At 41.3% G+C, this 13,976-nt stretch overlaps 1 protein-coding gene across 19 annotated transcripts in view; it reads left to right on the top strand.

Annotated features, from left to right (window-relative positions):
- Nucleotides 1-9,839, top strand: part of ZNF572 (zinc finger protein 572) — a 101,096-nt gene extending 91,257 nt beyond the window's left edge. For 7 of the 19 annotated variants that reach the window (XM_020897040.2, XM_020897030.2, XM_020897027.2 and 4 more), the window contains 3 exons: nucleotides 2,559-2,717; nucleotides 4,844-4,955; nucleotides 5,644-7,219. In XM_020897040.2, the coding sequence (XP_020752699.2) occupies nucleotides 4,877-4,955; nucleotides 5,644-7,154 (1,590 nt within the window). In that variant the 5' untranslated portion in view covers nucleotides 2,559-2,717; nucleotides 4,844-4,876 and the 3' untranslated portion in view covers nucleotides 7,155-7,219. The other 12 variants (XM_020897059.2, XM_020897054.2, XM_070477018.1 and 9 more) reach the window with 10 other exon arrangements.
- Nucleotides 9,840-13,976: the final 4,137 nt, after the last annotated feature.

Raw genomic sequence — 13,976 nt, 5'->3', positions numbered from 1 at the left:
CTGTGGCTATAAAAGAGAACTGGCCCTAAGAACTGGCATTCTCATCTGCAGCCAGATTGAGGCCTGCTTCATCTTGATCCTCTGTCTGCTGGAGGGTGACTGGCTTGCAGTAGGGTAGGCGCCAGAATGGGAATCTTGGGGACAACTAACCGTAGAGAAAATCTGGCCAAAGAGGAGAAGGAGACTGGTGTTTGGCACCCAGCAAAATTCTCTCTCTCTGTCTTGTATTTAATTCCATATGGTTCCTATTAGAGAATATCCATGTTTATAATCCTTTATTACATTCAGATTTTACTTTTGTTAAATCACATTGCTACAAATATCACGTTTGTTTGCATCAAGATGCAAGATTATACTGGGATGTGTTAATCTGCAGCATTATTTAAATTTTGTGGCAGTCTCACCAAACAGCTGCCTCTGGAGCCACCTGCTGACACAGTTTAGAATTCTGAGCATTTAACATGACTAAGGAAAGAGCATTCCAGGCTAGTATGAGAAAGGGACAATCTAGACTCTGAGCTGTTGATCCCCTTTACTTGCTCTACCAGAATAAAATCCATACAGACATTTCTTTTCCTTCACAGCCCAAACACCCATCCCTCCCACCCACTTTGAAAAAAGATGTTGCAGTTTCTTTGGCATCTGTTTCAATAAAATGGTCCTCTGCCTTGGAAATTTATGGTTTTTGGCTTCTGATATCTTTGGCGCTCTGTGCCAGCTCATACATATTTCTTAAACTGAGTCTCTATTTCATTAGATTCCACCCTGGAGGTACTGAGTCATGGACACTTGGAGCAGGGATTATTTCAGTAGATATTCTTGGCACATATTCTCAGGCCAAATAATGCAGGGATGAGTGGGAGGAGAGATTATGAAAAAAAAAGGAGCCAAAGATCTGCTGAGAGCACTGGAAAGCTCACCACTAAAAATAAGTAATCCTCAGACCTGGGAAGATGTGTTCATCATACCCAAGTCACTGTGGTTGAGGTTTGATCTCTTAGTTAAGAGTCAAAAATCTTGTATGTGAGGCAAAGAACTCACTGATTAGCACATCATGCTGCTTGTTATGACATGGCCTTGCCCCATCTGCCAATTAGAGATTCCGTCTTTTAAACCACCTTCTAGTTTAAATATCCCTGCAAAGGATAAAACCTGACAATGGACACTTTAGTATGAGCTGCTCTGCTCATATAATCAGATCAACAAAATACCATATATCCTGGGTGGCTTAAACAACTTTCAACAATGTTGAAAGTCTGAGATCAGGGTGCCAACATGTGGCTGCCTTCTGTGCCCTCACATGGTATGGCGTGAGAGGATGTGTGATGAGGGGCAAGAGGAATATCAGTCTTTGGTGTCTTTTCTTAAAAAGGCATTAATCCCATCATGAGGGTCCCATTCTCATGACCTCATCTAGACCTAATTACTTCCCAAAGGCCCCACCTCCTAATACCACCACATTGGGTGTTTAGGTTTTCAACATATGAATTGGTGGGGAGGGGCACAGTTCACGCCATAGCAAGTATGAAGTTTATCTCTCAGACACATGAGTATTCCTGGGCTGTGGCAAAGAGCAGAGAGGAGTTTCTTCCTCTGGTGGTTGTGGTGGTGGTGATGGGGATAGTGGCAGAGAATCAGCAGTGGTGGGGCACTTTTCACCATCTGAGGTGATCGGAAGGATGCAGGGAAGAAGGATTGGATTGGTTCCTGTTGTATAACAAGAATTTGGCTGGTCTTTGTCCCTGGGTCCTGGAAGTGAGGAGCTTCCCAGGTGGCTCAGTGGTGAAGAATCCGTCTACCAATGAAAGAGACTCAGGAGACATGGGTTCAATTCCGGGGTTGGGAAGGTACCCTGGAGGAGGAAATGGCAACCCACTCCAGTATTCTTGCCTGGGAAATCCCATGGAGAGAGGAGCCTGGCGGGCTACAGTCCATGGGGATGCAGAGTCAGACATGACCGAACACAGGCACACACACAGGCTTGCAAAAGACAGCACTGACTAGAGCTGTTGGAGGACAGTGAGGAGAGTGCAGTGTCCCCTCAAAGGAATGTTTCTAGAAGGAAGCAGTGTCAGAACTCCTGAAAGAGGACTTGGGAACCAAAACATACCGATGTGCTAAGAAGGCAGAGGTCATTGATGATCTTAGTGATTCATTGTTTTTTTACTACAGGAGAAATGAGTTAAAAGATGAGTGGGAAATGATAAAATGGAAACAGCAGGCGTTTAAAAAAGAAAAACTGAAGGACTGTTTGGGGATGGTGGTGGGAGAGTCAGGAGTTTAGTTGATAGTGGAAGGATCCCATGAAGGTAGGGAGGAAGGTGACCGGCAGTGGAGGGCTCCTTTAAAATGCCAAGACCAATCCTCTGTTGTAATTGGAGGGAAGGAAGAGACGCTTGCACTGCAGACTTAGATTGATGCGGGGAGATGAAGGGATTGATTTCTAGTTTCTCCGTAATGAAGGAGGAAAGCTTGTTTCACCAAATATTATTCACAGCGTTGCCTCGTAAACTAGTTGTTTTATATGTGGATGGATGCCTTCGCTCCCTGTTTCACAGATGGCTAAATATACCTCCCAGTTCACAGCGGTGGGAACAGAGTCGGCGCTTAACAAATACTCGATACTCGCTTCTTTTTAATTCCAATGATGATGAGAAATCTGATGATGCCCCGATGGCAAGGAAAAGTATCAGCTCCAACTGGTCCCCTATTATAAGGTACCTGATAAATGTGAGGTATGAGAATCAGAGTCGGCAAACTTGTCCACAAGGAAGAGGAATACCACCGGTACACTCCTTCTTGTCCGGGACCCTAAGGGTTAAGATCAACGAGCGCCAGCCATCACTGTTTTCTAGAGAGGCTCCGTCAAGCCCACTGTGGGAGAAGGGGGGACTTCCTGTTTCTGACTTCCGGGTTTGAGAGGTTAGGACCCTAGGTTGGTGGCGTTAGAAGTAAAGTGGGCTCCTAGTCCCGGGCCTGCGGGGGGTGTGGGACGCCTTGTTGTAGCCCCCAGAACAGTGAGTTCCTTCTCGGGGAGGGGGACGGAGCCGAGGGTTTCGGGCCGGAGGAGCGGAAGCTGCGTCGCCCAGGCTGCAGTGTTCATCCTGCAGAGGACGGCCGCTGCTGTGAAGGGCGAAGGCCCAGCAGCTCCAGCAGCTCCGGCCACTGCGCCTCCCTCCCCTGCAGCGTCCCTGGAAGCACCGTGTCGACTGGAGACGATCTGTTTCCCTGGAACTCTTCCGCAGTGTACCCGACCTGTGCTCCCTGCCGGCGCTTTTTAAAGCTAAACTTCAGGCAGTGCATTTTCTTTGGGAGTCTTTAAGCCGAAGCACTGCCCCGTTCCTAATCACCTTTTTGCTCTAGGCAGTAAAAACAGCCTTTCTCTGTGGCGTAGCATCTTAAGGACAGCCTTTTAATAGAAACTGTGGCCCTAAGTTTGCTACTGTTTTTCTGAGCCAGTGTTCCTGAGGGCTCCTCTGTTACCAAAATTAATAAGTTTCTTAGCCGGTAAAATGGTAGCACGGGTATCTTATGTAGACTTCTGCTTCTTTTGTAAGGACTGTGAGAGAAGTATGTAACTCGGGTGGTAAAACATTCCATTTGAACAACTTTTTTTTTTTTTTTTTTTTGAGTTCAGGTGTATGTTTTTTCCCCTACACAAACATTGGACATACTTGTAATTTAGAGAAGTTTCATATATATTGAAGGTGCTTAGAGAATGCCGCTTCTTTTGATATAAGGTCTAGGGATATAAATTGGTTTTCTAAAAATGCAGTTAATATAGGAATTCCCTGGCAGGCCAGTGATTAGGGCTTGGTACTCTCATTCCAGGGCCTGGGGTTCAATCCCTGTTGGGGGAACTAAGATCCCACAAAGGCTTGTGGTGCAGGCAGTAGGGGAGGTGCTGGTGATGGAAGTCAATATATTGCAAAATAAAAGTCCTGATCATTTGCTGGTTGGAATTATGCCCAGTTTCTGCTTTCTTCTCTAGTTGTTTACTGTAATAGACAAGAGTATTAAATTCAGTGTCCAACAGATTTGGGACTGAATCCTGCTCTACCATGTTGCGGTTGTGTGACTTTGGGAAAGTTTCTTAATGTCTGTTTTGTTCACCTATAACATGCTGATACCTGTTTATACAAGGCCAAGACCATATATAGTTGCCTTCCAGTCCCTAAAGTAGGTCAGGGGTTGTAATTGGGTCCAGAAGATAAAGCTTAGGCTGAAAGGGATATTGTGATTATGATAGAGAGTAAGAGACAAGGAAGAGGTCCCTTGTTAGCCTCCCTTTTATAATTAGAGATTATTGGCTGTAATTATTTTAGCTCTACTTCATCTTAATTTATTGTTACTAGTCAAGTAAATCCTAACTTAATGTTTGGAATTCAAAGGTTTCATCATTCTGTCAAGGACCCACTTATTCTTTGTAAACTAAACAGTTTCTCTTTAGCTGCTTCTTATTCCTGCATATTCCTAAATTCTTACTATTGGTGCCTTTTCCAAAAAACGACTTCAGTCTTTCAACCAAAAGTGTTTCTGAGTTCCAAGTGGACAGTGTTAATATTTATTCTATTTTTAAACCTTGATCCTCAGACTTTATTGCAAAGGTTTAATTTTTAAATTATTTCCCTGGGAAAGGTAAATCAGGTTAATGCTTGCTCGTGAATAACTTGAATCTGAGGTTAGATTTTCTGAAAGGATTTCCAAAGCCCATGTTTCTTATGTTCAGTATGGTCCGCAGATCATTAAGTGCTTAACAGTTGTTGTGTTGCAATGGGCGGAAAGAAGAAAGGAAGGAGAAATGTTACAAATGCTTTTGAACATAACTTGTTTCCTTCTACAGGATTTCTGATCCCTAATCTGACTGATCATTGTGATGGAACAAGAGCAAAAACTACTGGTCTCAGATTCTAGTGGCTTCACAAAGAAGGAGAGTTTGAACAGCACTTTTACAGGTGAGAGATCAAGAAGATGTGCATCCTTTGGGAATTTTTTTTAAGACATGCTGTAGAATGTATAGAAAGATCAGGGCATTAGAATGAGACAGACTTTAATTTGATTCCCTTGATCTGTCATAAGCTATGAAAACTCTTACAGCCTCAGTTTTCTCATCTTTAAGAAAAGTGAATGATAATATGTGTCTTGCATATTTTTTTAAGATACTGATATACTATATACAAAATTACCGTTCTTAATAAGTAGTGGGTATCATTGCTATTTCTTTGTTTGCTCAGATTTTAACTAATATTTTTATCTAGTTTTCACCTCAGATAGTGTTCTATTCACTTTGTCTCTTACTTTTTAAAGTCTTCTAGAATAAAATTCAGTTAATGTATTTTTATTAATATTTTGATATCCACCATGGCAATTGGTGAGAACTGACCAGACACTTCATTACTGTTTTTATAAATACAAAAAATTCACCTGCTTCTGATGAACACATTGAGTAAAAGAAATAAAACTAGCTGTAAACACTTTTTTTCCCCCAACTAATAATTGTTTAATATTCTTCTGGAAACACTTTTTAAATCTAAAACATTTTACAAGGTTGAGTTTGTTATTCCCTCTCTTCCACTATAATTCAGAATTTCTTCCCCCTGGCAGAGACTAGGGAATGTTTAGAGTATTTGTTTATTCCTGCAGGAGATGAAAGTAAGAATAATTTTAAAACTGTTGAATGCAGTAACTCCAAGGCAGATAAAGAGAGAGCCTCAAAATGGTCTAGAAGTGATGACCCAGAAAATTATAAGGATGAAGACACAAAAGAAATACTATTGACAGGGTCCCAAGGAGGTAAAACTGAATGTGATGATTCCTGTGAGAAAGATAGCAACTTGGAGAATCAGGGAAATTGTACAGAAAAAGAGGAGGAACAATGCAATCACTGGGGATGGAACCCAGGAGAACATACTGGGTCTGCTGGCCAGCAGAGCCCATCATTTGGGGACAAACCCCACAAATGTTCTGAATGTTGGAAAAGCTTCAGTAATAGTTCTCATCTTCGAACTCACCAGAGGACCCACTCAGGAGAAAAACCTTACAGATGTTCTGAGTGTGGGAAGTGCTTTAGTAACAGCTCTCACTTGATTCAGCACCTGAGAACCCACACAGGCGAGAAGCCCTACCAATGTGGTGAATGTGGGAAAAGCTTCAGCAACACCTCCCATCTTATTATCCATGAACGAACTCACACGGGAGAGAAACCCTATAAATGTCCCGAGTGTGCAAAGAGTTTCAGCAGTAGCTCTCACCTTATTCAGCATCACCGATCACATACAGGTGAAAAACCATATGAATGTCCAGTTTGTGGGAAATGCTTCAGCCATAGTTATGTGCTTGTAGAACATCAGAGGACCCACACTGGAGAAAAACCTTATAAGTGCCCTGACTGTGGGAAGAGTTTTAGTCAGAGCTCTAGTCTGATTCGCCACCAGCGGACACACACTGGTGAGAAGCCCTACAAATGTCCTGAGTGTGGAAAAAGCTTTGGTTGTAATTCTACTCTAATCAAGCATCAGAGAATACATACAGGAGAAAAACCCTATCAGTGTATAGAATGTGGGAAGAATTTCAGTCGAAGTTCAAACCTGGTTACACATCAGAAAATGCACACAGATGACAAAACCTATCAAAGTTCTGAATATGAAGAAAGTTTGAGTCAGAACTATAGGCTGATAGAAGAATGCAGAATTCAGCCAGGAGAGAAGCCATATAAATGTTGTCAGTGTGGAAAGAGTTTTGGCCTCAGCTCTCATCTCATAAGACATCAAAGAACACATACAGGAGAAAAACCTTACAGATGTTCTGAGTGTTGGAAAACTTTTAGTCAGAGTTCCACCCTGGTGATTCACCAAAGGACACACACGGGAGAGAAACCTTATAAATGTCCTGACTGTGGTGAGTGCTTCAGTCAGAGCTTTAACCTTATCAGGCACCGGAGGACCCACATGGGAGAAAAACCTTACAAATGCAGTGACTGTGAGAAATGCTTCAGCCGAAGTGCCTACCTCAGTCAGCATCGGAAAATTCATGTAGGAAAATCTTTCGAGTCTCCTGAAGGGGAAGATTTTCCTCATGGATGGACTTGGAGAAACTATTCTGGGGAAATAGCACTCATCCCTTCATTTTCAATACCAAGTTCACCTCCTTCCTGAGTCCTAAAGTCTGTTTCTTTTTCTTTTCTTATCAAAAATTATAATTAAGATGTTCTCAGATCACACTGTTGCAAAATTTGTTTGGTTTGTTTGGCAAAACATGTGGGGAAAGTCAAGTTCCCAGCTTAAAGTTTGGGAAGACCCAGATTATCAGGTCACCAGATTTGCCCAGTGAGAGATACTGCCAGTGATGGAGAGAAAGAAGAATATTTTTTATTTAGGGTAAGGCAGTAATAGTTTCAAAGGAAAACATGGAGAGAAATCCTGGGAGACTAAAGATGAGATGGTCATTGAATCTTATATCCTGTTGCCTGACTGGGTGGTGACAGATTATTGCTGTCCTATGGGTTTGCCCAGAGAGAGATTTTTTTGAACAGATAATGTGATTTCCTGGCTGTTTTGTTGAGTCTTAAGGAAGAGAAGACTAATTTTTTTCAAATATGTTATTTGCTGAAAGTTAACTTTTAGAACTGCATTGTTCAGTACAACAGCCACTAGCCACACATGGATAGTTAAGTTTAAATTGATTAAGATGAAATTTAACATTGAGTTCTTTAGTCATGTAAACCCCTTGCTGAATGCTCGGTAGCCACTGGGGGCTGCTGTTTTAAATATCACAAAAAATTCTTTCGAGATCATCATTCTTGACAGTTCTTGTAAGACTGTAGGAAATGTGCTTTGGGGATTCTGTTCTCCAAGAAGAATTACAATATAGTCTAGGAGTAGATAGAGTTTTGAAGGCACTAGGTCTAAAGTTTCACCATTTTGATGATTGTATGTTTTAGATTCAACCATCTCAGTTATCTAGAGATATGATCCCATTGTCTTGGCCAAAGTCAGATTAGTAGGTAGGATTCATAATTCTGTTTTGAATTTTTCTGTCAAGTGGTCCTTTTCCCTCAGTTTTCCTATTATATAATTCTTCATCAGATCAAAGACATTGGGTTCTTTTTCTCTTAATTAACTCACTGAGTCTGAGCCAGTGTCCAGGGACAGTTTGCCACTGGAGCCCCAGATTCCTAAGTTCCAGTCTTGGCAGTTTGCTTCTGCCTCTTGATGTACATGGTGTATGGATCTGGTGACCAAGACACTGTCCTCCCTGTTCGTTTGTCCAGTGGGAATGGTGTGCTGTAAAGGATTAAGATATCTCCTCTGTCCCCGCCTCCATTTTTTCCTGCCACTGTAAAAAGGTAGATGTGTAGGAAGGTCAGGACTTGCCCAGGATTTCATCTTTTTTTTTTTTTTTTGGAGTCAAAAATATGTTTTTTGAAGCATAAGTAGAGATGTATACTAGGAATGTGGAGCCAGAAGCAGCCAATTGCGGCGGGGCGGAGGGCTCTCTGGCTGGTGGGCAGCTGAAGTCCATGGGGGTTTTCTTTCGTGACTGTGGTGCACCTGGTACTGGCAAGGCGATGGTGTCTTTGTATATTGTTTTGGGATTTAAAAATGAGTCAAAGCTGATAATTAGTGGTATTCAAGAAGTCTTTGGGGGTGATTTTCTGCTTTCAGAAAGGGGGAAAACCTTATGGGCATCTTTGGCTTTAGTGTGACTCTTACTCAAGCATCCTGTTACCTTTGTATGTTAGGCAGTGTTACCCCAGTTGTCTTAAACTGTGGTATCTGAGGATAAGTGTTTACAGTATTCTTTTTTTAAAATTTATTTATTTTTTAATTGAAGGATAATTGCTTTACAGAATTTTGTTATTTTCTGTCTAACCTCAACATGAATCAGGCATAGTACACATACAGTATTCTTTGTTGTAGACAACTGAGAGTTTGATGTTTGATGAGAGTCTGATTAATGATCAATTGCAAAGAAGTAGCTGTTGGGTTGGTTCACAGTCGTGGAGCCCATTATGTGTGGCAAGTAACCATTCTGAACTTGGTTCCTCATCTGTAAAATAGAGATAATGTCTACATTGCATGGTTTTGGTAAGGGTTAAATGAATGTTTGCAAAGCAGCTAGCACAGTGCTTAAAATATGGGTCTAAATAAATGGTAATTATTATTAATTGAAACAAATTGAAAAATATCCTCCATACATTTTCAGAAGCAGCAGTCCAGCCCCAAACTTTCCTGCTTGTGGATTCTTTATGATCAGCCTCAGGAACCCCAAGGAATAAGGTATTATAAAAGCACAAGACTAGTGTGTTTTAAGTCTGCAGACTGTCGAAAGCACTTTATTTGATTTGGCTAATTGAATTTTGTTGTTCACGAAACAAAGGACTCAGTTTAAGTCAAGAAAGAACAAAACAGCAAATTCAATTTTAGTTAATTTGCATCTGAAGAGATTAACAACTGTATAACTTGTGTCCTATTACTGTCCCTACACTGTTTTATGACTGCCCACAATTATATAAAACCTACTTCACAAACCTTGATAACTGTAGAAGCATATATGTTCACATTTTAGATGGATTTAGATGGGCTTCATTAGTAAAATAATTCGGCAAGAATCTCCTTGAGTTGAAAATTTAGAAAACTGAAGAGAGATTTGTTACTTAACAATGGAGCATTTAATGTAGTCAGATGTAATCCTGTTTGATGCCTTTGCCTCACTTTAATGAGTCAGCAAATAGGTTCTTTGTTTAGCTCTCCGAAAAGTAAATATTCTCTGTATTCTCTGTTTTTCTTGCCAGCACAAAGGATTCAGCACCTGAATAAATAAAGCATTCTTATTAACAAGTGATGTTTCATAGTTTCTTTTCAATTAAAGAGAAGACTCCTTCCTGTATTCATTTTTTCCTACTCAGAGTAGGGGCTTAGATATTTTAGCCCTACAGTGGAATGGGGAGATTAATGTTAATGCTTATATTCACAGATGTGGCAGGGAGCTCACTCCCCAGTTGCTTTATAGCCCACCAGAAGTATGCAGGCGTAAATCTCTGTTGTAGTACCCGAGATAAAAGTGTGCTTCCCCTCTTCTGGGCTTCCCTAGTGGCTCAGAAGGCTAAGCGTCTGCCTACAATGCAGGCGACCCAGGTTCAATCCCTGGGTGGGGAGGGTCCCCTGGAGAAGGAAATGGCAGCCCACTCCAGTATTCTTGCCTGGAAAATCGCATGGACCACAGACCCTGGTAGGCTACCGTCCATGGGGTTGCAAAGAGTCGGACATGACTGAGCGACTTCACTTTCACTTTTTCTTTTTTCCATTGTTCTAAGCCATTCAAGTTTAATCTACCAGATGGTCTTCTCCTTGGTGCTGTAGAAGTTTCCTTACTGATGAGAAAGAGAGGATTATAGTCTATGTGACAATTGCTCCTATACATTAGTCCCCACCTTTGCCAGTAACCATTGTAATGACAAACTCATTGCTTTTTATTCTCTATTTGAGTTTGTGTAATTCCTTTCAAGCAGCATAATCATTTGTTCAACAAAAATTTACCCGATACCTAATATGTGTTTATCAGAGGTCATATAGCAGTGGGAGGCAGAGGTAAGGATAGACTAATAGAAGGAAAATATGCAGCCTTTCAGATAACTCCTTTCTCCTTGGCAGTTCTTTATGCTTATTATGTTGACCCCTCCATCATCAGATTTAATAATTGGATAGTCTGATGACTTTGAGATAACTATAGATCAAAGTGGGTTAGATTTGCTCTGAAAATACAAGCTTGGTGAAGTTTGACACAATACTTGTTTTGCACGTAGTAGTGCTTATTACTGAGTAGTTGTCATATGCTTTTATGTTTTATGCTAAAGTCCTAGAGTATGTCCTTCCAGGATACGTGTTTCTACTAGACTGTGAACTCCTTGAATCAGAGAATGGATTTCATTTTTGTAATCCTAAAGCCTGACACAAAACCTGACATGTGAACTGTTTATTGATTGGTTTTGGTTGAGGGGTATGCACCAATGGATAAAGTCTACTGAGTTAGGTTGTACATGCTCAGCATGACCCCAGGTCCCTTTAACACCATTGCTTATCCAGTCCACAGAAGCTGGGCTGGCTTGGAAATGAAAGTGGCTGCCTTAGGAGGCTGGGTCTGTCATCATAGTAACCCTAGAGGACCCTAAAATGTCCTAGTCGTTCAGAATCCTGTAAGACCTTGGGCTTCTGACTTAGACTGTCTAGGAGAGGTTTAAAGCTTGTTTCAGCTTCATGTTTCAGTTACTTACTGTCTTTGTACTATCTTTACCTTGTAAGATATGGTAAGTAGTGAATGAGGTGAGGTACCTATATCATAAATGTTAAGGACATGATGTTTTCCTTCCCTGGTCACCTATTTGCTCATAATTCTGCCAGGTATAGGCTCTGATCATGGAAATGTTTAATCATTTCTTGGATTGATTGTTTCTTAGTTTCTAAAATAAAGATATTAAGAACATTTAGTTCATGGGTTTGTTATGAGGATCTGAGATAATGGATGTAATACGCTTGGTGGTGGTTTAGTTGCTAAGTCATGTCCAACTCTTGTGACCCTCTGGACTATAGCCCACCAGGCTCCTCTGTCCATGAGATTTCCCAGGCAAGAATACTGGAGTGGGTTGCCATTTCCTTCTTAGCATTGCTGATACCTAGTAATCACTCAACGTTAGCTGTTGTTACCTTCATAAAGTGGCTTGAGACCACCATGGGTCTTTGGATTATATTTGAAGGATTATCTCAGAGACATGGGTGTCCCCTTGAGCCAGTAAGATGGTGCAATCCTTTAGTTTTGTTTACCCCATGAACATGAAGGGGCAAAACTGGGAGTGTATATAGTAAGCTGAGTATGTAGGCTAATAAAGTAGCATATCATTATTGTCAGTTTAGTTCAGTTCAGTTGCTCATCATGTCTTAACTCTTTGCGACCCCATGGACTGCAGCACGCCAGGCTTCCCTGTCCATCACCAACTCCCAGAGCCTATTCAAACTCATGTCCATTGAGTTGGTGATGCCATCCAACTATCTCATCCTCTGTCGTCTCCTTCTCTTTCCTTCAGTCTTTCCCAGCTTCAGGGTCTTTTCAAACAAGTCAGTTCTCCGCATCATGTGGCCAAAGTGTTGGAGTTTCAGCTTCAGCATCAGTCCTTTCAATGAATATTCAGGACTGATTTCCTTTAGGATGGACTTGTTGGATCCCCTTGCAGTCCAAGGGACTCTCAAGAGTCTTTTCCAACACCATAGTTCAAAAACATCAATTCTTTGGTGCTCGGCTTTCTTTATAGCCCAACTTTCACGTCCATACATGACTATTGGAAAAACCATAGCTTTGACTAGACGGACCTTTGTTGGCAAAGTAATATCTCTGCTTTTTAATCTGCTGTCTAGGTTGGTCATAACTTGTCTTCCAAGGAGCAAGCGTCTTTTAATTTCATGGCTGCAGCCACCATCTACAGTGATTTCAGAGCCCAAGAAAATATAGTCTGTTACTGTTTCCACTGATTCCCCATCCATTTGCCATGAAGTGATAGGAACAGATGCCGTGATCTTAGTTTTCTGAATGTTGAGTTTTAAGCCAACTTTTCACTCTCCTCTTTCACCTTCATTAAGAGGCTCTTCAGTTCTTTGCTTTCTGCCATAAGGGTGGTGTCATCTGCCATAAGGGTGGTGTCATCTGCATATCTGAGGTTATTGATATTTCTCCTGGCAATCTTGATTCCAGCTTGTGCTTCATCCAGCCCAGCATTTCTCATAATGTACTCTGCATATAAGTTAAGCAGGTTGACAACATAGAGCCTTGACGTACTCCTTTCCCTATTTGGAACCAGTCTGTTGTTCCATGTCCAATTCTAACTGTTGCTTCTTGACCTGCATACAGATTTCTCAGGAGGCAGGTCAGGTGGTCTGGTATTCCCATCTCTTGAAGAATTTTCCACAGTTTGTTGTGATCCACACAGTCAAAGGCTTTGGCATAGTCAATAAAGCAGTAGTAGATGTTTTTCTGGAATTCTCTTGCTTTCTCAATGATCCAGCAGATGTTGGCAATTTGACCTCTGGTTCCTCTGCCTTTTCTCAATCCAGCTTGAACATCTCGAAGTTCAGGGTTCACGTACTGTTGAAGCCTGGCTTGGAGAATTTTGAGCATTACTTTGCTAGTGTGTGAGATGAGTGCAATTGTGTGGTAGTTTGAGCATTCTTTGGCATTGCCTTTCTTTGGGATTGGAATGAAAACTGACCTTTTCCAGCCCTGTGGCCACTGCTGAGTTTTCCAGATTTGCTGGCATATTAAGTGCAGCACTTTCACAGCATCATCTTTTAGGATTTGAAATAGCTCAACTGGACTTCCATCACCTCCACTAGCTTTGCTCATAGTGATGCTTCTTAAGGCCCACTTGACTTCACATTCCAGGATGTCTGGCTCTAGGTGAGTGATCACACTATTGTGGTTATCTGGGTTATGAGGATCTTTTTTGTATAGTTCTTTTGTGTATTCTTGCCACCTCTTCTTAATATCTTCTGCTTCTGCTAGGTCCATACCATTTCTGTCTTTTATTGAGTCCATCTTTGCATGAAATGTTCCCTTGATATCTCTAATTTTCTTGAAGAGATCACCAGTCTTTCCCATTCTGTTGTTTTCCTCCATTTCTCTGCATTGATCACTGAGAAAGGCTTTCTTATCTCTCCTTGCTATTCTTTGGAACTCTGCATTCAAATGGATATATCTTTCCTTTTCTCCTTTGGCTTTTGCATCTTTTTTTTCCTCAGCTATTTGTAAGGCCTCCTCAGACAACCATTTTGCTTTTTTGCATTTCTTTTTCTTGAGGATGATCTTGACCACTGCCTCCTGTACAATGTCATGAACTTCCGTCCATAGTTCTTCAGGCTCTCTATCAGATTTACACTTGAATCTATTTTTCACTTCCACTGTATAATTGTAAGGGATTTGACTTAGGTCCT

Source organism: Odocoileus virginianus, chromosome 15 (genome assembly GCF_023699985.2).
Source record: "Odocoileus virginianus isolate 20LAN1187 ecotype Illinois chromosome 15, Ovbor_1.2, whole genome shotgun sequence".
Classification (NCBI taxonomy): Eukaryota; Metazoa; Chordata; class Mammalia; order Artiodactyla; family Cervidae; genus Odocoileus; species Odocoileus virginianus.
The sequence above is the reverse complement of the archived record's forward strand: the minus strand, read 5'-3'. Positions and strand labels throughout refer to the sequence as shown.